The following is a 24,862-nucleotide window of genomic DNA, read 5'->3' on the forward strand; positions in this document are numbered from 1 at the left end:
TCTATTACACACATCAGTTTATATTTATGTCAAGTCCAGCGCGGTTCATTTATTACTCCACACCACACTGGTTGTGCTGCTGCTGCTACTTGTGCTACTAGCTAGTGTGTCGTCTCTCTAATCTATTGCCAAGAAACACAACAGACAACAAACTAATAACCAACTACCTAATACAGCAAAGTGGAAGACAAAATTCCAAATATTTATTTAAAAATAAACTTTTCTTCATATTCCACACAACAACGCAACGCAACGCAACACCACCAACTATTGTGCAAAAAGACAACAACAAGCTAAGATAGAAAAGAAAAATACACAAATCATCGCAACTTAAGTTGAAGCAATTTACAAAATAGAAAATATCGAAAAGTGAAAAGTTTTTTTTTTATTACGAAAATGCATTTCCAGAATGTGAATAAAGCCATTTGGCCATTGATTTTTATCATCGGTTTAATTGAAATAACAGGTAAAGCATCCATAGCAAAAACAAAATGAATTTTGAAACTAAGAAATGCCTAGAACATCGCTATTTAAAATAAAATACATTTTATTATTGTGTTTGAAAATGTCTAAAAAAAATAATGACTAATATTAAAAAAAAGTTTAATTTTTAATCGCCTCTAGTGTATGGCCTAAGAAAATTGTGAAAAAGGGGTGTTTTCCTTAACAACAAAAATTCATACTTGCACCACCACCACCATTGCCTTCACCATTCATTCAGTCACTCAACCACACCAAATATTTTGCTATTTGCCTGGCTGGTGATATACACTGGTTGATTTGGTGGCGGTTGTGCCACCATGGATGGCGCTATGGAAATGTGAAATGTTTATGGGCACCACAAAATAATGCTGGTGCCTGGTGGCAGGCCGATGTGTAGTGTGTGTGTGTGTGTTTGTGTTCCAGCCATAATTAACTAATAAAAATCTAATAATCATTTTTGGTATACCAAAATCAGAAGCATTTTAAAGCATTAGGCATAATATGTAATTATTTATGAAAATCAATACCATTTTGGACATTCCATTCCATATTTGCCATAAAGTTCAACATAGTACATGTCTTCCTGATACATACCCTTCATACATTCAACCCAACAACGAACGTTTATTCTTTTTTTGGTCTATCGAAATTGCCAATCAAAACAAAAGTGCAGAGCAGCATTGTGATGATAATGACGATTGTGAAAAAATATCGATAATGATGAAGTTGGCAGTAGTGTTAACGATAATCGCAATGTTGCTGCACCACCCGCTACCGCCACCCAATTCATATATAACACATAGTGAACAATCCATCTATCTACCACATAGCACAACATACCAACTACATACGTTTAAACATACTATTTGGACGAAATTTACTGTGTTTGTCCATTCATTTATACATACATTGTGCCATGAGTGTTGTTGACACTCCTATAAAAAGCGTGTAATGAATTAAAGTAATTGAAATAAAATTTTTGCTGCTTTTGTAAACCCCATTAAAAATATCATATTTTGGACGTGACTAAATGTGTTTGTTGTATTAATATTATTATCATCATAATCATGATTATTGGCGTTGCTTCTGTTAGAAGTACAAGTTGCTTGCGTTTATTGGCGATGGGTGCTTGCGTTGCCATAGGCGTTCACAATATCACCAAGTGTCTAATTAAAGTGGGCCCTTGAAAGATGACGAAAACAAACGTTAGTATGCAATTTGTCGTTAAATTTTCTATGTGACAATCGACACACTGATCCAATCCTTAGACCAGTGCCAGTTGGACAGGGTCCTTGGAAAATTGAAAAACTATATGCTAGGCAACGGATGGATAACTTGTTTTATGTGGTTTACCGCCATTCCTACCTGTGTTCGAGGATAGTCCACTAGCTCTACAGGAGCGAAAAAGGACCGATATTTACTTGTGCCTCGGTAGTTTGGTGGATTGCGTTGGAGAAAAAGTGCAACGTAAAGATAATACAATAGGTTTAGAGAACATGTTATGCTGGCGTAGGCGGCACTGGAAACAATTCTAGATATCTGAACCATAGGCATACAGATTAAGTGTGAGGCAGCCACTGAGGCTATGAGACTTAAGGCGAAGAAAGAATGAATAGAGGATAGCAGCAAGTTGCACCAAAGCGGTATAACCGAGGCGACGATAGCAAACCTAGAAGGAATGAAAGTGGTTTCAGATCGGATGCCTCGGACGACAGCTGAGGTCGAGCGGGAGGGACTGCTTCCAGCGGCACAGTATTAAATTCATTGTACACGTGCAGATCAAAGCTGTAGGACAAAGTAGACCTGAGGTTCTACATAGAGAACCCTGTTTCCGACTGCCTGACCATAATACGGGCGATCACGGAATGCATGAGGTGGTACAGCGTTAACGCGAGTGTGAACATTTTTACGGACAGTATATTGCCCATCAAATTGCAAATTTTGCCCATGAACATTCCCACTGAGGAACAGGGGCAAACTTCTCACATATCAATGAGTGCAGCCGGATTCAAGTTTAAGCTCAATTTTTTAGGTTACTTTTTAGTATTTAGAGCGCACAACCGGCCGATTACTGGATTAAGTTCCTTATTTTCAACCAAACATAAAGGCGCCCGTTATTTATCATCGTATGAGTGCCGAAACATTCGGAAGCTCAATCTGAAAATGTGTACCTAAAGGCAGTAAACAAATAAATACAACCCTTCATTGATATGTGAGATTGGCATTACAACAATTTAAACCAGTTTCGAATGTTCGCAACAGATAGACATGCAGGTAATATATGAGCCGGCAATGAGATATAATGGGAACAGTTAACCTTATTCTGGAATAAACGAGATAATGATAGAAAATTCGGCTGACTTGGCAGAGATATACACTTTTCTATGTTTTTTATTATTAGTTGGAAATTACAACAAACCGACTACTGGTATAGGTATAAGGGCATAGTGAGGGTTTAAACCCTAACAGTCTTTTCAACCTAACCTATGATCCTTAATCCGTCAAAGTCTCCTTTATGTACTTTACCTGATTAAAAATAAAACTTATAAGATTTGAGATTGTGTTCTGACATGGTATGACTTAGTATTTGCATTGTTTTTTTACATGAAGAAGAAATTTATTCATGTTTAAGGCACCTTAAAATTCTTTTGTTACAAGGTCTGACGTTAGTTTTATGTGAACTTCGGCTGGGTATCTATTTATATGTACCAAATCACATACGACAGCATTGAATACAAACTGTCAAGCCAGAATGAGGTTACTGTAGCAATAACTCTGCTTATAAATATAATAACAAGCATCAGGAGCCGATGGGTTGCCATCTAAGCAAGCTGAGATGGGGGCGTTATGCTAATAAGGAGATCACATTAGCTTGCTTGTAAAAGAAGACTAGAAGAACGCAAACCCTTTCTTAGAAAATTCCTGGTGAGATCATGTGGTAGGAATGGAAAAAGATATTTGGTTAACGCAAACAGGGAAGCCCAAACCTTCGATGAAAAGATCAAGTGAAGCAAGACATTTCCAAATATGTTATCAAAAATTGAGGAAGAAGAATACACGACTGAAGCGTTGTGAAAAATACAATTCATTATTGTTTTGCATACCAGATTTTAGACAAATCGTATAAAAATTAAGGTCTTTAGATTCTTAATTATTAAAATCAGGTCTATCGGAAGGCCCAAATGGACTTTGCATACTCAAGAGAAGTTTTCTTTGAATGCTTATTCATGGTTTGTTTTCGGCATTTTATGTTACCTTTTATGTTGTATTTGTAGTAGCCACATTTGTATGACCTCGCATGAATTAGGTAGTTCCGGTCCATGGGACCGTTCACCAACGGACGTTATACTCATAGTGAATATAATAGGCAATCACCATTTAAGCAAGAGCCGGTACCGCACGGTCTTTTACTAAGATACCGCTGATTTCCCTTGACTGCAGATACCTTGTATACCTACGGATTATTCAACTACAAGCCACTTGTTATCCCTGCACGGAATGATTTTTTCATTGAATCTTGCAGCTAATCCACTATTTGTTTAACCAATTATTCTGAGCTCGAGTGCTTATAAGAACATGGGAAACATAATTTTCACCAGGAGTTATTCTCTCTGTGATTTTGGAGTTTTAAAGTCTCACTAAAGCCACTCGGTCAGACTCGGCTTTAAAAATTAGGTGCCTAATCAATGAGTTTAAAACGTGTATTGTTCAACACTTATTAATATGAGGAAAATCTTCCCACTGTTCCTAAATGGGATATTAGTGGATAAATTTGTTCGGCTCATACTTTATGTGTTGGCTAAGTGCAACTTGCGAACCTCATTTGCTGTTGAAATATTTGATTTGTACGAAATATGTAGCCTACCCCGTTTTGCAACTCACGAGATACGTCATAGAAAGGGATATGGTAATAAATAAAAACTCGTTGCTCATACCAATATAAACGTTTTGAAAGTGTCCTTGTTCGCACTGCCTCCTTGTGCTGTTGTGAATTATTTATTTACTATATTGTGAATTATTTATTCAAACTATTGTGAATTATTTATTTAGCTATTGCGGATAATTAATTTGAAGAACTTCAACTCCTTATTTTTAGAGGATATTGTTATGCAAAAAAGAGCTTAGAATTATACCTACCATAAACTTTTTCCATTTGCTTTATCAAAGCACTATTGATTTGTTAGGTCTTCTTTACCTTTGGCCAGAAAGTATGGTAGCATTTTCTCCACTCCTCTACATATATTCTTTCATTTCAATATAAACTATACTCCTTCCTCACAACAAAAAATGTGTGGTTATTATGAACAACAAAGAAACTGATGACACTTGTATGCGGCCTTAACTATTTGAGGGCCCTTGCCATTCTTTTGTATACGGCATTTTCATATGTAAACCGACCATGGGGTGCGCTGTTGTTGTTCTTGTGTGTACTGAACAACAACAATAACATTGTACATTTGGTCGTTTGCCTTTGGTTGGATGGATGGTTGTTGGTTCGTTGGCGGAATGCATGAACATTTAAATATTGGAAAACTACATTCTGGTTCTGACATCATCGCACAAATGAATACACAAAACCAAACAACCATCGCGCTCCTCGTCACATACACCGTCACCGTCGCCGTCACCACTACCGACATTCAGCCTGACAGCCAGTGAGGCAGCCAACAAGCGGGCTAGCAATCCTCCAAATGCGTGTGTGTGTATTGTATGAGAATTAAGCCTAAATGAATGAATGTACGAATGAAACATCCACATACAGCTCTTCTTTGTGTGTATGTGTATGAAAGTATTTGTATAAGATCCAATTCCGTGTACACCACCCATATGGAGATGAATTTTTATATTTTCAAAACAAAAATCCGAAAAAATTGCATGGATATCAACAGCATCGCAGCATCATCATAATTCATTGCCTTCACTAGAAGCAAGTAACATCATTATCATCATCTTTACCGCACAAACACTTGCATCCTTATTTATCCAAACATTCTTCAATGCACTGACATGGATTGCTTCTGGTTATTGTTTACAAAGAACATCTCGTATGTCGTTCTCCTTACTTTTCTACTTAGCTGAATTGCAAATTCTTCCTTTTGTCCCATGTCATGTGTTTGTCATACACATAACTATTATCTTATCTCCCGTTGCGAATCCCTCTCACTCTCTTTTACATTTATGGTCTCTCGTTTGTTGTTATTTTTTCAGGCATTGAATCGCTGGAGAATCAGCCAAAGGGCAAACAGGATGTTGCCTCAACGGAATTCGACTACAGCGAAGAAGGTGAAGCCGAGGCAGCCGCCTCGAACAATGGTGAACCATCCTCTAAAACAAACCCATACTTTGAAACTGAGCTTAATGTGGCCTATGCCACTCATGAGGGAGAGAATGTGACCGTAAAATGTTCGCCGAAAAAATTCAATCGTAAGTACATGTATACTTGTGTATGTATACAAATATTCTTAAGCAAATATGTAAGTATGTTAGTCAAATAATGTGTACACATGTAACGTACTTATACGTTTTTGTATACAATTCGCAAAAGCCATTAGAAAGGATAGATAAACAAACATTAAAATAGGTTACCAGAGACAAAAATAATTTTGAATTAAGGTCACTTTTGATGATATTGTTTAGAAGTTTATTCGTATGTACATATTGACCCCTAGCCGCAAAAACAATGTAAATACAAATAGTTAAAGTTTACAGTAGAAAGCTTGTTATGAATGCACCTGAACAGTGAATACTCTCTAAGTTTTCTAAGGTACAACCTTTCCCATGACCTTATGGGCATACACCTAAGCCAGTGATCGGCATGTTGTGCACTCTAACAATTCTAATAGAAATCATGTTTTAATCTTTTTATGGTCTGTTACTGACCCTAAATGAAGGGAGAAGGCTTATGAAGAGAGGAGGCAGCACGCAAATATCAAACGTTGAAATCAAAATGAAGTGAGCAATGTCGCCTTTGAGAATATTAATGAAAAACAAGTAAAAAGGCGTTAAGTTCGGCCGGGCCGAACTTTGGATACCCACCACCTCAGATATATATGTAAACCACCTTTCGTCAAAATCCGGTAGCAGCTATATTGAAATATGTTCCGATTTGGACCAAATACCAATAAGTACAAGTCATTGTTCAATTGTGTATAACAGAATATTGGTATTTTTGGTAGCTATATCTAAAAATAAACCGATCTAAACCATATACGACACGGATGTCGAAAAACATACAAAATCGGATTATAACTGCGGCCATAATTTCGGATTATAATTTCGGCGAAATCGGACAATAAATGAGCCTTTTATGGCCCCAAAACCTTAAATCGAGAGATCGGTCTACATGGCAGCTATATCCAAATCTAGAGCGATCAGAGCCAAATTGAAGAGAGATGTCGAACGGTCTAACGCAACTCACTGTCTCAAATTTCGGCGCCATCGGACAATAAATGCGCCCTTAATGAACCCAAAACATTAAATCGAGAGATCGGTCTATATAGCAGCTATATCCAAATCTGGAACAATCTGGGCCAAATTGAAGAAGGATGTCGAGGGCCTATCACAACTCACTGTCCCAAATTTCAGCAAAATCGGATAGTAAAGGTCTCACATGCCTTGCACACAAATTTTGCAACCGCAGCTATCCTTTGTAAGTGCGCTTGCAATTATATGTATCCCATTTAAATATTTTCCAAAATGGCGTTTTTTGTTTATTCTGGAAGAAATGTCAGATGCACCAGGTGGATACAATTGTAAATAATGGATTTATAACGATTTCAAAAAAAAAAAACTAAATAAAGTTTTTTTCCTTCTCCTGTAAAGAAGCAAAAAATGTAGTTGGAAATCTTGCCTCAAAATTTCAGGCGGATACAATTACAATTAACAGAGTTATAACAGAGTTTCATAAAAAGGCCTATGTTCTTTTCGTGTAAAGTAACAACAAATTGAGTTAGACCCTTTTTATATTAAGCCATTTTTGATCGTCGTAAAGTTGTGAAACGATATTGAGTTGTTCGCTTGTCTGTCAGTTGCCAAAACTCAACAGTCCTATTAATAAAGATATTTAGCTTGTACTTTGTTACACAGAATAAATATATGCCAAATCACTTGACACTTATATATATTTATTTTACAAATTAATTAACACGAATGTTTTTATAATTTCAAAATGTCATTAAAAAATTCCCTCCCCAAAAACAATCATATAAACGACCTTTTTGTCCGCACATAACTTAATGCTTGTCTAGTGATGGGTAGATATCAAGTTCCATGGCATTAAATCACCGTATAATTTGTAAATAATAGAATATGGCGCCTATACAAAATGTATTAAAGTGAAAAAAATTAAGATTATAAACATATAAATGTGCTTCCATTAAATGGTATCATTAAATATACCAAGGTTAGTGTTTATTAAGTAGATATCCGTCACCTACCAAATGTTAGCCGAATGACCCAACCTTAAATTTATTGAGAAGTTGCCAGTGTTGAAAACGTCCCTACATTTATTTAATTACTTGTGTGTATGTATGTATTGCTTTACATTCTGACGTTAGGGTGCCTCGGCTGCCATTGGTGTTAGTCTCATAGCTAAGGTTAGACATTTCATGACGTACTTTTATGCCAGAAATCTTAATTATAAAGTCGTTTATATGCCAAGAAATATAAAATCGAATGTCAATGTCTGTAATAGGTGTGGAACTCTTACCTTGTTTGTTGTTCCTTTTTAAATAAATTGCTTATCGATTTCAAATGTTGTTAATTGTTTTTGTTTTTTTTTGCAAGCTAAATAACAACAACAATTCAACAATGCGCGCCAAATTCGATAAGTTTCTCTCTCAGCTGTTGTTAATTATAACGTTATCTTAGCTACTCTCAGATAAATGTGATATTCATTAAACCATAGGTGCTTCACACATACCGTTAGTAATATCTAGTAACTGTAATACTATTAAATCTCATATGAAAAAATTATATAAAAATATGATTTGAATGATTTTCTTATGTCAAGGATTTAAACAGTATAAGTATTCCTAATGTTAAATGAACAAGTTAAGGATTTCATCAATTTTAATTATTATCAATTAATTTTTTAATACTTTTGTTTTTAATTTTGTCAGAATTACATTTCCATTTTAATTGCGAGGGGAATTTCGTTGTTATAAAGTTTTAATAACTGTTATTTTTTGATTTTTTTTTAAATATTAGCTCGGTTTAAAAATTTGATATGCCTAGAAAATCCCTTTGAAATTGCGAATATTTCATTGATATTGAATTTTCACCACTACTGCTCTTAGCAAAATCACGTCCTTTAATTTAAAGCCAAAAAAATCGTTTGTGCTTCCTTTTTGCTACAGAGGCACCATATTGTCTGTACCCTTGCCCTAATCTACTTAAAAGGCATTTATATACATACATCTAAACACAACCATTTTAATTTGTATGTGTGTACGTATGTAGGTACGTTTGAACATTCATGAAAATACACGATATAAAAAAATTTGGCCAAGGGCGAGACACACGCATATCTATTCACTTACTGCATTAGCAATATGGAATTGGAAGAGAAACTATATGTATAAATAAATACGTAGCTGCAAAGTATGTTCTAATGCCAAATTTTAAATTTATTCATTTCATTCGTGAGTAATTGTATGGCTTTGATTTGAACGCCTAAAAATAGGCTTTAATAAATACCTACCATTACGTTTAAATTAAATTCTAAAAGGTAACTTTTAAAGACTACTAGGATCAGCATTGCCGCTACAAAAAAAAAGTTCTGACCAACATTTTTCAAAAAACCTACCAAATTCCCTCCCAGCCGATCAGATTTATAAAGTAAATTAAAATACAAGCAAACTAGCAAACAGTTTGCAATAAAAATAACATAAAACAAGTAAAAACACATTAAGTTCGTCCGCGGAAATTATGCAAATTTTGTTAAAATTCGTGAACAAAAGATTTTTTCCGGGATATTGGCGTCTATCGAGTAAGAATGTACTTACTTTATTATTCTAAATTTTGTTAATTTCGCAAAAATAGGCTTTCATGAGCCCATGGCATCAATTGGGTATAATACAACACACTTAGGGTCTAATACCACACACCATAAAGATTTGACTTAGATCTATATTCAAATAAGATTCGATCTTGACCATACTTGATACAGTTATTAAGGGGCCTAGTGCAACAAACGGTGCCAAATTGCAGCAAAATCGGTCAAAAATGCGCTTTTTTATGGACTCAACACCTCAAACCAGCAGATCGGTTTATATGGCAGCTATATTAACTATAGTCCGATATTGACCGAGTATCTAAGGGCCTATTGTAACTCATTGTTCCAATTTTTCGGCGAATTCGGATAATAAATGCGGCTGTTATGGGCTAATCACAGTGGACTTACAATTGTCTAAGTGAGTCTGTAAAGGATTGCCACTCTTACCTAACCTAAGTACCTCACAAATGTTGCCAGCATTAGGATAGGAAACCACCGCTGAAAAATTTTTCTAATGGTCTCGCCAGGATGCGAAACCAGGCGCTCAGCGCCATAGGCGGACATGCTAACTTCTGCGCTACGGTGGCCTCCATCCGACAAAACCCTTAAAATTGAAACTAAATCCAAATTTGTTAGATAAAACCCAAAACTGCAAAGCTGGCCAAGATCTAGACATTGATAAATTTATATAGATGTAGAATTTGAAGTTCGCACCTAGACTGTTTGGTGGAGCTTGTGAATATAGATAAATGAGAATTATCTAAGAACATGCCGCAAGCGGAATTCTGCTCTCAATGACATGATATTTGTGTAGTTTGCAATTTTCTTCATTTTCCATATTTCCTTTCCCGTGAAGGGTACTATGGCGTAATGCACGTATATAAGGTTTAAGCAGTCTTAGTTTCCAATATGTGTATTTTTTTCTTTTATTTCTTTTCTTTTTGCTGTAAATTTGATTTTTTTTTAATTTTTTCGTCAGAGATACTTGCTTTGAAGAAAAATAAATAATAAACGTCATGTAACAGCTTGACAATTGCTGGAAAATTTTGAGAGAAAATAAATTTATCTGTTATCTCTACCCTCTTTGATCTGGCTACATTGATATGAGTTCTCTCTCTCTCTCTCTCTTTCTCTTTCACACTCAGTATAATGTGCACTCATTTGCCCCTATTTAACTTAAAAATGTTATATAAAATGCATTAGGCATTAAATCAACTTAAATTACCTACATCATATTGAATAAGTACACACCTACCTGTTTTTTTTATCAATCATGTCAGGTTTTAAAGATATTTAGTTTGCAGGCCGCGTTCCCTAGTTTGTAAGGTAATTAACAGCTAGATTTATGAATAAAGCGTTTGTTAAAATGAGTCAAGGTAGATTTATAGAGGTAGGTTAGTTAACCATTAACAATTGTCCTTATTACCTATAGCCCTTGTAGGGACAAGACTCACTGATACAATTGGTCTTCTCATAGGAAGAATCTCTCCTGATGGAGTTGGTTCACATGAAAACTGAGGAACTGAACTTTGGCAGATCTGATTTTTATTTTTCTTCGTCAAAAATATGGACCAGTTTGCGTTAATGGAGAATATAGGCGATGTATGAACCACGAGGTGTATGAGCTGTATGACGACGACAGCATAGTTACACGCATCAAAATACAAAGGCTGAGTTGCCTAGGTCATGTTTTCAGAATGGATGAAGAAGCTCCAGCAAAAAAGTCTTTTGAAGGCAAAGACGGTGGTACACGCAAACCGTAATTTCACAAATACTTCTTATTAGTGTAGGTCGTAAGGATTGTAAATGGGCCAAATCGGTCCGTGTTTTGATATAGCTGCCATATACACCGATCTCCCAGTTAGACTTCTTAAACTTCTAGATGGCGCAATTCGTATCTGATTTGGCTGAAATATTGTACAACGACTTCTGCTACAATCTTCAACATGCGTGCCTAATATGGTATGAATCGGTTTATAATCTGATATAGCTGCCATATAAACCGATCTTCCGATATTATTTCTTGAGCTCCTATAGGGCGCAATTCTTATTCGATTAGGCTACCTTCTTCAACATCCAAATCAAGTATAGTCTGAATCGGTCGATAACCTGATATAGCTCCAATACCATGGTAATTGTTATCCATTGTCCTTTGTTTACCTTTAAATAGACATTGAGCAAAGAACCTGAACAATGCAATCCATGGTGGAGGGTATATAAGATTCGGCCGGGCCGAACTTAGCACGCTTTTTTGGCAAATTTTGCCCATTAACATTCCACTAAGGAACGGAGTCAAACTTCTCACATATCAATGAGTGCAGTCCGGTTCAAGTATAAGCTCAATGATAAGGGGCCTCATTTTTATAGCCGAGTCCGAACGGCGTGCCGCAGTGCGACACCTTTTTCGAGACAAGTTTTACATGGCCTCACAAATGTTGCCAGCATCAGGAGGGGAAAACCACCGCTGAAAATTTTTTTCTGATGGTCTCGCCAGTATTCGAACCCAGGCCTTCAGCGTCATAGGCGGACATGCTAACCTCTGCGCTACGGTGGCCTCCGCTTTTACTTGTTTAATATTTAAATGGGATTAATTTTATTTTTGTCCTTAATAGGCAAAAGTTCATTCATTCGTGTAAGAAAAAAAAAGTTTTTGAGAAAAAAAACTTCAAAAGTCAGAGAAGAATCCCTTTGAAGCAAATGGTCGCCTGTTTCTTCGGCATGTGGCGACTGTTCCGCTTGAGCAACATAGAACAGTCACTTCTGAGTGGTACACCACAATTTGATTGCATGAAGTCTTGGAAGAAATTCGAAAAAACGAACAAGAGAAAAAGAATCATCCATCGAATAGCTCTGATTAGGCACCCAATGTATGAATATTTGCCCATGAACATTTCATTAAGGAGCAAGGGCAAACTTCTTACATATCAATGAGTATTAACCGATTCAAGTTTAAGCTCAATGATAAGGGTCCTCCTATATATAGTCAAGTCCGAAAGGCGGGGCGCAGTGCGATTCCTCTTTGGGGAGAAGTTTTTAAGTGGCTGCGTACCATTTTTTCAAATGGCATAGTTCCTCACAAATGGCGCCTAATGCTGGCATGACACCCAATGACTTCTTTTTATTACCGCACATCAATATAAAAATGCATGGTCAATGATTTTTTACGCCAGAAAATGCTGCTGAAGCGTTCAATAACCACGTTCCGGAGATGTCTCAACCGGAGTGATAAAGTTTCGACAATTGGTTTGAGCGCATACAAAATTGTATAAACCAGGGAGATTTTTCTCGTGAGTGTGTCGTGAGTCGGACGTGAGTTATTTTTTCCCGTGAACGTGCTTGAGCGTGAGTGAAAATTCACTCAAATTGACATCTCTATTTAGAACTGTCCATTTAAAACAATATAAGGCTAGTTCACTTGTTGAAAACAGAGAGTGGAAAGGCCCCATTAATATTAAGGATGTCAAACTATGCCGATTAAAACTTACAAAAATAGGAGAAAACGTAAACAAAGAATGTATGTAAAAAGAGAACACGTACACATCCTACTGTCAAAGATGAAAACAAGTAAAAGCGTGCTAAGTTCGGGCGGGCCGAATCTTGGGAACCCACCACCATGAATTCTGCTAAAAATTTATACAAAATAAATAAATTGTAGGGCATAATTTTATTCTACAAACTAAACTTCTGTCAAACCAGCAAAAATTAAAGCTTCTAGGAACCGATCAAGAATGATCGAGGAACCAGTTTACTGATTTTGGTCGGAATTGGCACAGTTATTGGAAGTCTTAGCAAAACACTACATGCAAAATTTCAGCCAAATCGGACAAAAATTGCGGCTTGTAAGGGCTCAAGAACTCATATCGGGCGATCGGTTTATATGGGAGCTATATCTAAATCGGAACCGATATGGCCTATTTGCAATCCTCAACAACCTACAGCGATATTAAGAATCTTCGAAAAATTTCAAGCGGCAATCGACAAACGGACATGGCTAGATCGATTCAAAACGTCAAGACGATCAAGAATAAATATACTTTATGGGTTCTTAGACGAATATTTCGAGGTGTTACAAACGGAATGACTAGATTAGTATACCCCCATCCCATGGTGGTGGGTATAAGAATTGACTGTCTGCTGATAGCTTGACACAGCCTTATTAAGTGAATCCTGATTTCCAGAGGGCATTGTAGTGCTCTATCAGCAATATTGTTGCGATGCAAATTCACATTTCCTGGCTAAAATACTCACAAATGTTCTAGCATTAATGAAGGGATAGTCATTACAAATCCTATAGCCTGCTGTGCAACTTATCTACTAGCTCAATCGATGGCATTTGTTTATATTTGTATTATTTAAATCAATTTGCAGTCTCATTAGTATGGAGGAGCACAACCTTTAACCTTTTCGAAAATTTGAATTTTATACCAGTTAGATTGAAACATGATAGCTTTCAGACACTCACGCATTGCTGGGTGACATGACACTTTTTTTTGGCCATGATGTTAAACTGCGACATCATTTTTTAAATATAAACAATTAAAACAAACAATTTAAACTTATTTTCTTTACGCACTAAATACGTTGCCCTTTCGTATCACCAGTGATTAATTAGTGCAACAAAGATGATGTCAATAAAACACAAGAACATTACAAAATACAAAACAAGCCTTTAGGGGATTATGAAGCAATGTGTTATTTTTATATCTCATTTAGGCGGGGTGTTTTTTTTTTGTCTAAAATATTTAAATTAATCGTCAATTCCCTCTGGGGGAAGACTACATTGTCGTGTCATCGCTGGACAGTCATTCATTTGTGAGCGAACACAAAAATGCACATAAAAGTGGCCCACTATATGTGAAATAAAGTGAAATGCCTATTTTAATGTGCTAATATTTATCTATGCATTGCTATTGCTGTTTGAATTTATACTTATTATGATTAGCAGAGAATATCTACAAATGTTAGTTGAACAATGACAGATGCTTTTTAAGTGAGTTGCCATCTGGTTTGCTGAAACCCCCATGTGGGTACAACACATCGTTGAAAGGGGACTGTAGTCTTTAAATCGAATTAATCAGTGTTGTTCAGTAAAATTAAATAATTTGTTTTGAAAAAAAACACACATACAAAATATTTTCTTTTTAAGGCTGGTACTATATTCGCTTTTCGTGATATTCTTCGCCGATTGAAAACTTGGTGATTTCATTCAATAGCACATGCCCTCATTACATATGGTAAAATTTTAATAAAATTGTTATTTTATCATTGTTATTTCTGTAGTAAAACATGGGTTTTCAACGGCGAAAAACGAACATAGTACCAGCCATAACTCTTAAATTTTTGGTAAAACAACTTGAAATGAATTGGCATACATATGTACACATTTTAAAAATAAAATCTCTAACAAATCAAGGGATTACATTCTTATGCTAAAGGGAAAAATCATTAATAAGCTTTCACAAAATATTTCGTCCAAAGGAATGCTGTCGAAACTAACCAATCATGTGTCATGTGTGTCAAAGCCCACGTCATAAAATTCCAGAAAATTTGGAGCATAAACAACTGAGTGTTTTTAAATTGGCTGCTGTTTTTATCGTAAAGCAATATCAACATAAATTAGTTTGCAGACTGATAAGAGCTAAGAGAAAGAGAGAGAGAGATATATACCAATGTAGTAGTTACCGTTGGATGATCAACAGCAGTGATTCACGCTTGATTTAATGGGGCAGGGGAGAGGTAGTGATAATTTCTATAAATTGTTTAATGTGTATCATCAAAATATCGTCTTACTAATGGCAAATTCATTCATCATCAAATATTCCAGCTAAATTTAATCAACTTGTATTTTTTAGAATTGTTTGAGGAAGTGGTGACTCTTGTATACCATTGATGTTTGCTAACTTACGTATCAGCAAGAAAACCCTGAAGATAACAGAAATAACCAATGACAACATTTATTAATATTATAACTGTCATCAATAATGCGCAATCGACGTCAATCATAAACTGAAAATCCTAGAATTTAGTCAGAATGCACTTAAAATGGTTGCGGAAAGCGATCGGCCGAAGTAAAATTTCAAATGTTTGACTCTAATCGTTTTTTCCCTATTTTTGGCTAATTCAATTGGTACCTTTTGATATTCCGAATAATCATGGAACCTTTCCACTTTTTATTTTCGTCACGTGATGTACCAGTAAAAATTTGCAGGAGAGTAAGAGTCATTTAACTCTCTTTAAAAAATTTGCAAGCAAAAGTACGCGAACGACTTCCAGTGAAAATTTGCAGGACAACAGCTGATTGGTTTATTTTTTATTTGCTTGCTAAGGAAAAAAATTGTTTTAAAATAAACAAGTAAAAGCGTGCTAAGTTCGGCCGGGCCGAATCTTATATACCCTCCACCATGGATCGCATTTGTCCAGTTCTTTTCCCGGCATCTCTTCTTAGGCTAAAAAGGATATAAGAAAAGAGTTGCTCTGCTATTAAAACGATATCAAGATATGATCCAGTTCGGACCACAATTAAATTATATGTTGGAGACCTGGGTAAAATTTCAGCTAATTCGTATAAGAATTGCGCCCATTGGGGCTCACGAAGTAAAATAGAGAGAACGATTTATATGGGATCTGTATCGGGCTATAGACCGATTTAGAACATAATAAATACGTTTGTTGATGGTCATGAGAGGATCCATCGTACAAAATTTCAGGCATATCGGATAATAATTGCGACCTCTAGGGGTCAAGAAGTCAAGATCCCAGATCGGTTTATATGGCAGCTATATCAGGTTATGAACCGATTTGAACCTTATTTGATACAGTTGTTGAAAGTAAAAATAAAATACGTCATGCAAAATTTCAGCCAAATCGGATAGGAATTGCGCCCTCTAGAAGCTCAAGAAGTAAAATCCCCAGATCTGTTTATATGACAGCTATATCCGGTTATGGACCGATTTCAACCATACTTGGCACAGTTGTTGGATATCATGACGAAATACTTCGTGCAAAACCTCATTCAAATCGGATAAGAATTGTGCCCCCTAGAGGCTCAAGGAGTCAAGACCCAAGATCGGTTTATATGGCAGCTATATCAGGTTATGAACCGATTTAAACCATACATGGCACAGTTGTTGGGTATCATAACAAAACACGTCGTGCGAAATTTCATTCCAATCGGATAAGAATTGCGCACTCTAGAGGCTCAAGAAGTCAAGACCCAAGATCGGTTTATATGGCAGCTATATCAGGTTATATACCGATTTGAACCATACTTGGCACAGTTGTTGGATATCATAACAAAACACGTTGTGCTAAATTTTATTCTGATCGGATAAGAATTGCGCACGCTAGAGGCTCAAGAAGTCAAGACCCAAGATCGGTTTATATGGCAGCTATATCAGGTTATATACCGATTTGAACCATACTTGGCACAGTTGTTGGATATCATAACAAAACACGTTGTGCAAAATTTCATTCTGATCGGATAAGAATTGCGCACTCTAGAGGCTCAAGAAGTCAAGACCCAAGATCGGTTTATATGGCAGCTATATCAAAACATGGACCGATATGGCCCATTTACAATACCAACCGACCTACACTAATAAGAAGTATTTGTGCAACATTTCAAGCGGCTAGCTTTACTCCTTCGGAAGTTAGCGTGCTTTCGACAGACAGACGGACGGACGGACGGACGGACGGACGGACGGACGGACGGACGGACGGACGGACAGACGGACGGACATGGCTAGATCGACATAAAATGTCGCGACGGTCAAGAATATATATACTTTATGGGGTCTCAGACGAATATTTCGAGTAGTTACAAACAGAATGACGAAATTAGTATACCCCCCATCTTATGGTGGAGGGTATAAAAATGTTGGCGATACTTGTGAGGTATTTTCCTTAGATAAATGTCAATTTATTGGCCCGAGAGTGACAATTCTAGAAGGGAGTCATTCGTAGTATCCGTGATCTCCCTGCCGCTGGACAGCCATCATAATTTACAGTGCACGAAGCTACGAATTTCATTCGTGGCGCCAAGTCGCACAAGGCACTGGTCCCAGACGGAAGCTCTACACTAATGCTGAAAAATCTGGATCTGCCTGGAGTCGAGTACCTAACAACTGTCCTCAGCCTGTCTGAACACTTTACAAAACATCTGTTCAAAGTTGCAAATTTCTGCTGGCAAAAAAGTCCCAGTAGAAATTTGCAGGTTCCCTATTTTCGAACTGTCAAAATTTGCTCTCTCCCTCTCTCGCGCTTCATCTGGTGGCAAATAAAATACGCGAACGACTTCCAGTAAAAATTTGGGCAAATTTGTGCACAGCTAGTGTATGATGGGTATTATTATTTCCGTCGGGGTTCACTCATAGGATTGGTATTCTATTCTGCCTTTGGAATAGCCGCGGTCATTTTAATTGTTTCACGAGTGAAATTTTACAGCAATCAAATGTTTTTGTTTGCATACCAAAACACGTTTCTTTATCTGAGCCTATGTTTTCTCTATGAATATAAAATATTACAAACAAATAAAGAAAAATCAACCATTAAAACAAAAATTATGCCGCCAATAATTTCAAGTGTTACCACTATAATATTTTTTGCCATTTTCCTCACTATAAGCAGAATTTTCTGCCTATTTCTAACCAACGTTTCGCCAGCGTTTTTTATATGGAGTTTGACAGCATTCTGCTCTAAAAGCTGAACAGAATACTCAGCTATAGACGATTACGTCACTCTCCGAAAACAATAAATGGAAAAGCCCCATGAACATTAGTAATGGCATAAACAAGACATATTAACCCAGGTAGTGTAGAGCAAACAGCTGAGTAAATTTTTTTCTCGCCAAGTGCACTATCTGTCAAGGAGTTTTCATAACGTTCGGTTGTGTGTGTGCATTATAGTTGAGAAGCACAACACATACAAACAACAACAAAATAGCGCGAACTAGTAGCAAACTCGAAATCAGAGTTGGACTTAAAACTGATTTTGACAGATAGTTTGACAGACAAACATTTTTGGACAACTGCTCCCACCTGTTAAATTTAACTTGCATATAAACAAGTTCAATTTGACAGATAACAGGCGTGAGCATCAATCCTAGCCGAATATGCATTGAGGCGAATAAATCGTACAGAACGTAGCACAACCCTGATTTAACGAAGGAGTTTATTTTCATATGGTGTTAAATTGTCTTTTAATTAACAATGACGCCGACAATAAATTAGTACCACTTCTACTGAATGTGTTTGCATTATATTCGTCACCATTTTCTTATAGTGCGTTTGACAGTTGTTCGGGCGAAAAGTGAAAGCCAATACTAGGCTGAAGGGTGGCGCATAGTCTCCATGAACCGATGATTCGACTGTCGCAGATCTCGCATCAAGTTGGCTGAACAGTTCAAAATTCACCTGTTCTGTGTGCCGGACCAGAGAGACATCCCAGGGAATGGTAAAGCGGGCGAGCTTGCGAGACTAGGAAATACCCTACACATTCCAGGGATACTGGAATCTGTGGGTATGCCTCTTGCGACATGTAAGCTAAGTTTTCAGGACCAAACCCGAAGGACAATGAATGATAGATGGTCACAAAGAGGGATGTGAGCAAGATAGATGTGAACATTCAAAAACTGTTTGGCCTAATCTAGACTTGAAGAGGTCTAATGCTTTGCTGTCATTGGCTAGAACAGACGTCTCAGTTATTGTGTCCATCATGACAGTTAACTTTCTAATCGGAAAACATGCAGACAGATTGAAGGTTGCCAGCAACGACTTTTGCGGTAGCTGCGAGGACATCGAAGAAGAAAAGACTATAGAACACCTTCTGTGTTTGGGTCCCGCATTAGTAATGATGGTAAAGTTAAAATGCTTGTAACTCCAAAAGCCTAGTACTGACTTCATTTGCAGCGAAATTGCCTTTATACAATATTATTGCGAAATCCGACGTACTCTATTCTTCGCCAGAACACAAACAAAAGTCAAAAAATAACACACAACAAATCAAACGGCATTGAAGCAGAATTGATTGGTGACCATTTTGTGAGCATTTAATTACATTTGTAATTAATTGAAGCGAAAATTATACTGACGCAGCGACATGTCGCTACTATTTTGCTCATTGAAATCAGTACCACTTCTACGGACTGTGGTCCCATTTTTTCTCCCATTTTTTTACAATGCGTTTTGACGGTTGTTTGGGCGAAAAGTCGAAGTCAGTAGTAGGCTTTAAATAGGGTTCTACGTTATGTTTTTATTCCTTCAAGATCGCTACTTTATATCTTCACTCTTAAATTGTTTGTAAATTAAGCCATTGTAACATAATCGCTTTATTGTCTAATGATGATGGCAAGTCATTACATCAAATTTCTCAAATAATTTGTCTATTTATTATTATTTTTTTTTTTTTTGGTTTAAATAAGCCCGCATTTACGCATAAGTTAATGACACGAAAACAAGCCACACTCGTGAATGGGTTTTGTTATTACATACACTGGGCGACACGCGTAACTCGTTGTTTGAGAGAGGGTAGGAATAGTCAAAATTAATTCAATTTCGACTGACATATGACTGACTGCATAATAGTGTCTCATTACTATTTGGAGAATTATATGGGAACATTGTTCTAACTGAACAGAATCCAATGATGTAAAGTGGAGATAACTTTGAAATGTATTTTAGAGATAGATGTTAAGTGAGTGAGCGTGTCAACATACAAGTATTATGGTAAATTGAAGAAGGTGGCTCAACTTGCAATACAGTAAGAAATGAACCATGTCATATTGGTTGCCAAATGCAATGTATATTCGCGGAGTTAATAATTTGCACATGTTAACGGGGAGCCGTGTGCCAACCGAAGAGAGTGCGTGAGAGCGAGCAACCTATATTCATTTACAGGTAGTAGCAGTTGCCCAACAACAAAATGCACTATCTGTCAAAATCAGTGATTAGTGCAACTGTGATTTTGTGTGTGTTACTAGTTCGCGCCATCTCTCGTTGTTTGTGTGTGTTATTGTTCTTAACTATAATACACACACATACAACCAAAACTCGTTGACAGATAGTGCACATCGTGAGAAAAAAATTGTACTCAGCTGTTTACGGTACACTACCTGGTAATTATGCCATGAGAGCGATTGCAATTTGAGATCAGGGATGGAAAAGTCAGTACTTTAGTACTTTTTTCCACAAATACTTCTTCTTAGTGTAGGTCGGTTGGGATTGTAAATGGGCGGAATCGGTCCATGTTTTAATAAAGCTGCTATATAAACCGATCTTGGGTCTTAATTTCTTGAGCTTCTAGAGGGCGCAATTCTTATCCGATTTGGCTGAAATTTTGCACATAACATTTTGTTAGGACTTCCAACAACTGTGCCAAGTATGGTCTATATCAGTCCGTAACCTAATATAGCTGCCATATAAACCGATCTATCGATAAGACTTCTTGAACTTCTAGAGGGCACCATTCTTATCCGATTTGGCCAAAATTTAGTACATCTCGTTTTGGTTTTACTTTCAACAATTTTGCTAAGATTTGGCTGAAATTTTGCACATATCATTTTGGTATGACTTCCAACAACTGTGCCAAGTATGGTCTATATCAGTTCATAACCTGATATAGCTGCTATATAAACCAATCTCCCGTCTAGACTTCTTGAGCTTCTAGATGGAGCGATTCTAATCCGATTTGGTTGAAATTTCGCAAATATCATTTTGGAATGACTTCCAACAACTGTGCCAAATATGGTTCATAACCTAATATAGCTGCCATATAAACCGATCACCCGATTAGATTTCTAGGGTTTCTAGATGGCTCAATTTTTATCCGATTTGGCTGAAATTTTGCATATGTCGTTTTGGTATCACTTCCAACAAATGCCAAGTATGGTCTAAATAGCTGCTATATAAACCGATCTTCCGATTAGATTTCTTGGACTTCTAGAGGGCGCAATTCTTATTCAATTTGGTTGAAATTTCGCATATGACGTTTTGGTATGACTTTCAACAATTGTGTTAAGTCGGTTGATAACCTGATATAGCTGATATATAAACCGATCTCCGAATTCGATATTCTGAGCATCTGAAGGTCGCAATTATTACTAACAGCTATGACAAGTACGGTCCGTAGCGGTCAATAACTTGATATAGCTCACACATATTTGAAAAAGTCATTAAAAGAACTTGACAAATGCCATGCATGGTGGAGGGAATATAAGATTCGGACCGACTAAACTTAGCAAGCTTTTACTTGTTGTATATGTCTTAAAACCATGTTTCCACTAGAGCCCAAATCCACTTTATTGAAGATAATCTCCAAAACCCGTTTCCAATACGATTTATGCGGTTTTCATTTGTCAACAGTGAAGTTTTTGACTGCGTTTTTATTGTGATTAGCCTTTTTATTGTGTTCAGCATATACATTGCGGTAAGCAACTAAGTTTTTGAAACGTAATGTATGGGAAACTTTGTTGCAAAACACGAGATTTCCGAAATTTCGTCGCAAATCTAGATTTGCTCCAAGTGGATGGTCTATGGTCTAACCTTCTATTAGTGAATCCCGTTTGCCACCTTATAAGAGTACCCTAGACTTGTTTTATTTAAAAATGCGTTGATACCGTTATCTAATTAAATTTTTTTGTATCTCTTTCATTACAGCCGACAAGCACATGATATTATGGTACAACAATGAATCGGCTATAAACAATGGAAACATAACATTGATGGCTGACAAATTTAATGTGGATAAAAATTATATGCTGACCATTTATAATTACAACAGCAAAACTCTGGGCACAATTGCGTGTGAAGCGCAGCCTGGTAACTCAAGACAAACTGTGAAAATTGAATTGAAGGCGCCCGATAATATATCCGAAAAGAGTGCTGCCATTGGCATCAATATGAACTATGTCTTGGTCATCATTTCAGCAACGATAATCTCAACTTTTAATCATTTGTATTAGATTATTGTCAATCAGCAAAGACAAAACCATTAGCAGCAACTACAACAACAGCAAAAAGAAAAACAAAAAAAAAAACAAAAGTAGCAGCAGAAAATAAGAATGTGATCTACCGATTTATATTATTGTAAACTATATTTATGTATAAAGAATTGATTGATTTGTCTGTTTGCCTGCCTGTCTACCTGTCAGACTGCCTGTCGGGCCCGGATTGTGCATGGGGGCTTGTAAGCATGCGCATATCATAAACACCACGAACAAAAAAACGCAAAAATTACAAAAATTATACGAACATGAACATTGAAGAGGCTGAGAAATATCATCATATCTCCAGAAAACATTACCACTACCACCACCAACCAATGATGTATTGATACTTATACAAGAACAACTTAACTAAAAAAAAAAACCAACAACATGTACTTATCCAACACTAAGCATGGTTAGCAAAATAGTTTTATTCTCTGCTCCCTCTCTCTCGCCCTCTCTCGCTCCTGCTACCTATACCTAGGCCATCAGTTGCGATTGAAAAGTGCTGCCAAGTTTTTGTTAAGCCTCCAACCCATAGGAATAAGAAGAAGAGCAATGCGTGATATGCATGTTTAAATCCCGCCTCAATTTGTTTAGCTGCATACAAAATTTTTTATTATATTATATATATTTACTATATAGGGTTTTGTTTTATTTTTTTTTTTATTGTTTAACAAATTAAATTTGTAGAAAAACTCAAGGGCCAAAAGTTTACCATGCACCCTTTTAGTGGGTTACAAAATTGGTAGTCGAAATTTCATTCTTATGTAGTATGTATACAAAATTCTTTCCAAGCATTTTTTGCATTTTTATGTATACCATATACTTTATTTAAAAGCGCGCAAATTGTTGTAATACTTAGTTTTATATGAGAATTCTTCAGTTTTTGGTTTGTTTTTTTTTTTTGTAGGATTTTCGATTTTTTTTATACGAAAAAAAAACCTATTTTGTGGATTTTGCAAAATGAAGCCAAAGTTAAATTAGAGTGCCTCCATAGAACTTTTCAATGTACATGCCTACATACAAGCATAATTACCTACATACAAATACATATACGTATATGTGTAACAAAATATAAGTTTTAAACATTTTTACATTATAATACAAATTAAATTTACACCTATCTACAAGCATGCCTAAAACAACATACAAACATACCATACACACATACACACATACAAACATACATACATGTAAGATGGGGAAAAATGATAAATAAATCAACAACCAGCATGCATGCATAATTACATATAATATTGACAAGAGAAAAGAAAAAACAAACAAACCAATCAACCAACCAAACAAGCAAGCAAGCAAACACAAAGTGCAAACCACCCCAAGTCCCAGTGTTATTTTTAGTGCCTGCCGCCTTCTATGCGTTATTAGAACTTTAAGAGAGCTATATATGTATGTTCTTTGGCCATATGACAGTGTATACTCGTATGTAGTAGTATGATGGCATACGCCACACGAAAATCTATTGTATACGTATGGGCATCCATCCACACTCACACCAGATGTGATGCATTCATATTCTATGTCATATGCTGCACCATAACATAAGTTTGTAATTTAAGATTTGAATTTAAAGCAGAAGAAATCAACGAAGATATAAATCTTGTTTTCCCTGTAACGCCCCCCAACAACAACAACACAAAATAAAACGAAGAAAACAAAAGGAAATTCCCTGAAGATATTTAATAATAATAATAATCCATTGGTATGTTATTTGTAGATGAATACAACGTCCGACTTAATAAAATCTATTTAATAATTTGTTACATAGTTTAAATTTCTTCCCTAAGACTATTACAAAAACAAAAAAAAGAAATTGATTGAAGAAAACAGAAACTGTATCGAATATATTTATATATATACATATAGATGAATCTCAATCAAAATAAGACACAAACAAATTAAAAGATAAAATAAAGAAAAAATAAATAAAATAAAAATATATTATCAAGTATTATAATTACATTTTTATTTAAAGCTTTAGCTTTAATAAAAGTTCTAGCGTATAAATAGGCGATTCTCTTTGCAAAGATTCCTCAAAAGAGCTCAAGGCGCTTTGAAAGATCCTTTTATATTTTAAATGCTGAATAAAATTTCTATACCCTCCACCACAGGATGGGGGTATACTAATTTCGTCATTTTGTTTGTAACTCCTCGAAATATTCATCTAAGACCCAATAAAGTTTATATATTCTTGATCGTCATGACATTTTAACACGATCTAGCCATGTATATCCGTCCATCCGTCTGTCCGTCGAAAGCGCGCTAACTTTCGAAGAAGTAAAGCTAGCCGCTTGAAATTTTGCACAACTATTTCTTATTTGTGTAGTTCAGTTGGGATTGTAAATGGGCCATATCGGTCCATGTTTTGCTTAGGTGTATGTCTA

At 36.1% G+C, this 24,862-nt stretch overlaps 1 protein-coding gene across 1 annotated transcript; it reads left to right on the plus strand.

The window, feature by feature from the left end:
- LOC106083432 (uncharacterized) lies at window positions 1-24,236 on the plus strand. Its single transcript, XM_013246427.2, has 3 exons — window positions 1-466; window positions 5,692-5,907; window positions 22,129-24,236. The coding sequence occupies exons 1-3, from the start codon at window positions 397-399 to the stop codon at window positions 22,431-22,433; spliced, it is 591 nt and encodes a 196-aa protein (XP_013101881.2). The 5' UTR covers window positions 1-396; the 3' UTR covers window positions 22,434-24,236.
- Window positions 24,237-24,862: the final 626 nt, after the last annotated feature.

Source organism: Stomoxys calcitrans, chromosome 5, assembly GCF_963082655.1.
Source record: "Stomoxys calcitrans chromosome 5, idStoCalc2.1, whole genome shotgun sequence".
Lineage (NCBI taxonomy): Eukaryota > Metazoa > Arthropoda > Insecta > Diptera > Muscidae > Stomoxys > Stomoxys calcitrans.

Excerpts from the sequence above, each read along its gene's own strand:
- LOC106083432 (XM_013246427.2), top strand. The coding sequence starts at position 397 with ATGCATTTCCAGAATGTGAATAAAGCCATTTGGCCATTGATTTTTATC. Across the intron at positions 467-5,691 it reads CGGTTTAATTGAAATAACAG|GCATTGAATCGCTGGAGAAT; the intron begins GTAAAGCATCCA and ends TTATTTTTTCAG. Across the intron at positions 5,908-22,128 it reads TTCGCCGAAAAAATTCAATC|CCGACAAGCACATGATATTA; the intron begins GTAAGTACATGT and ends CTTTCATTACAG.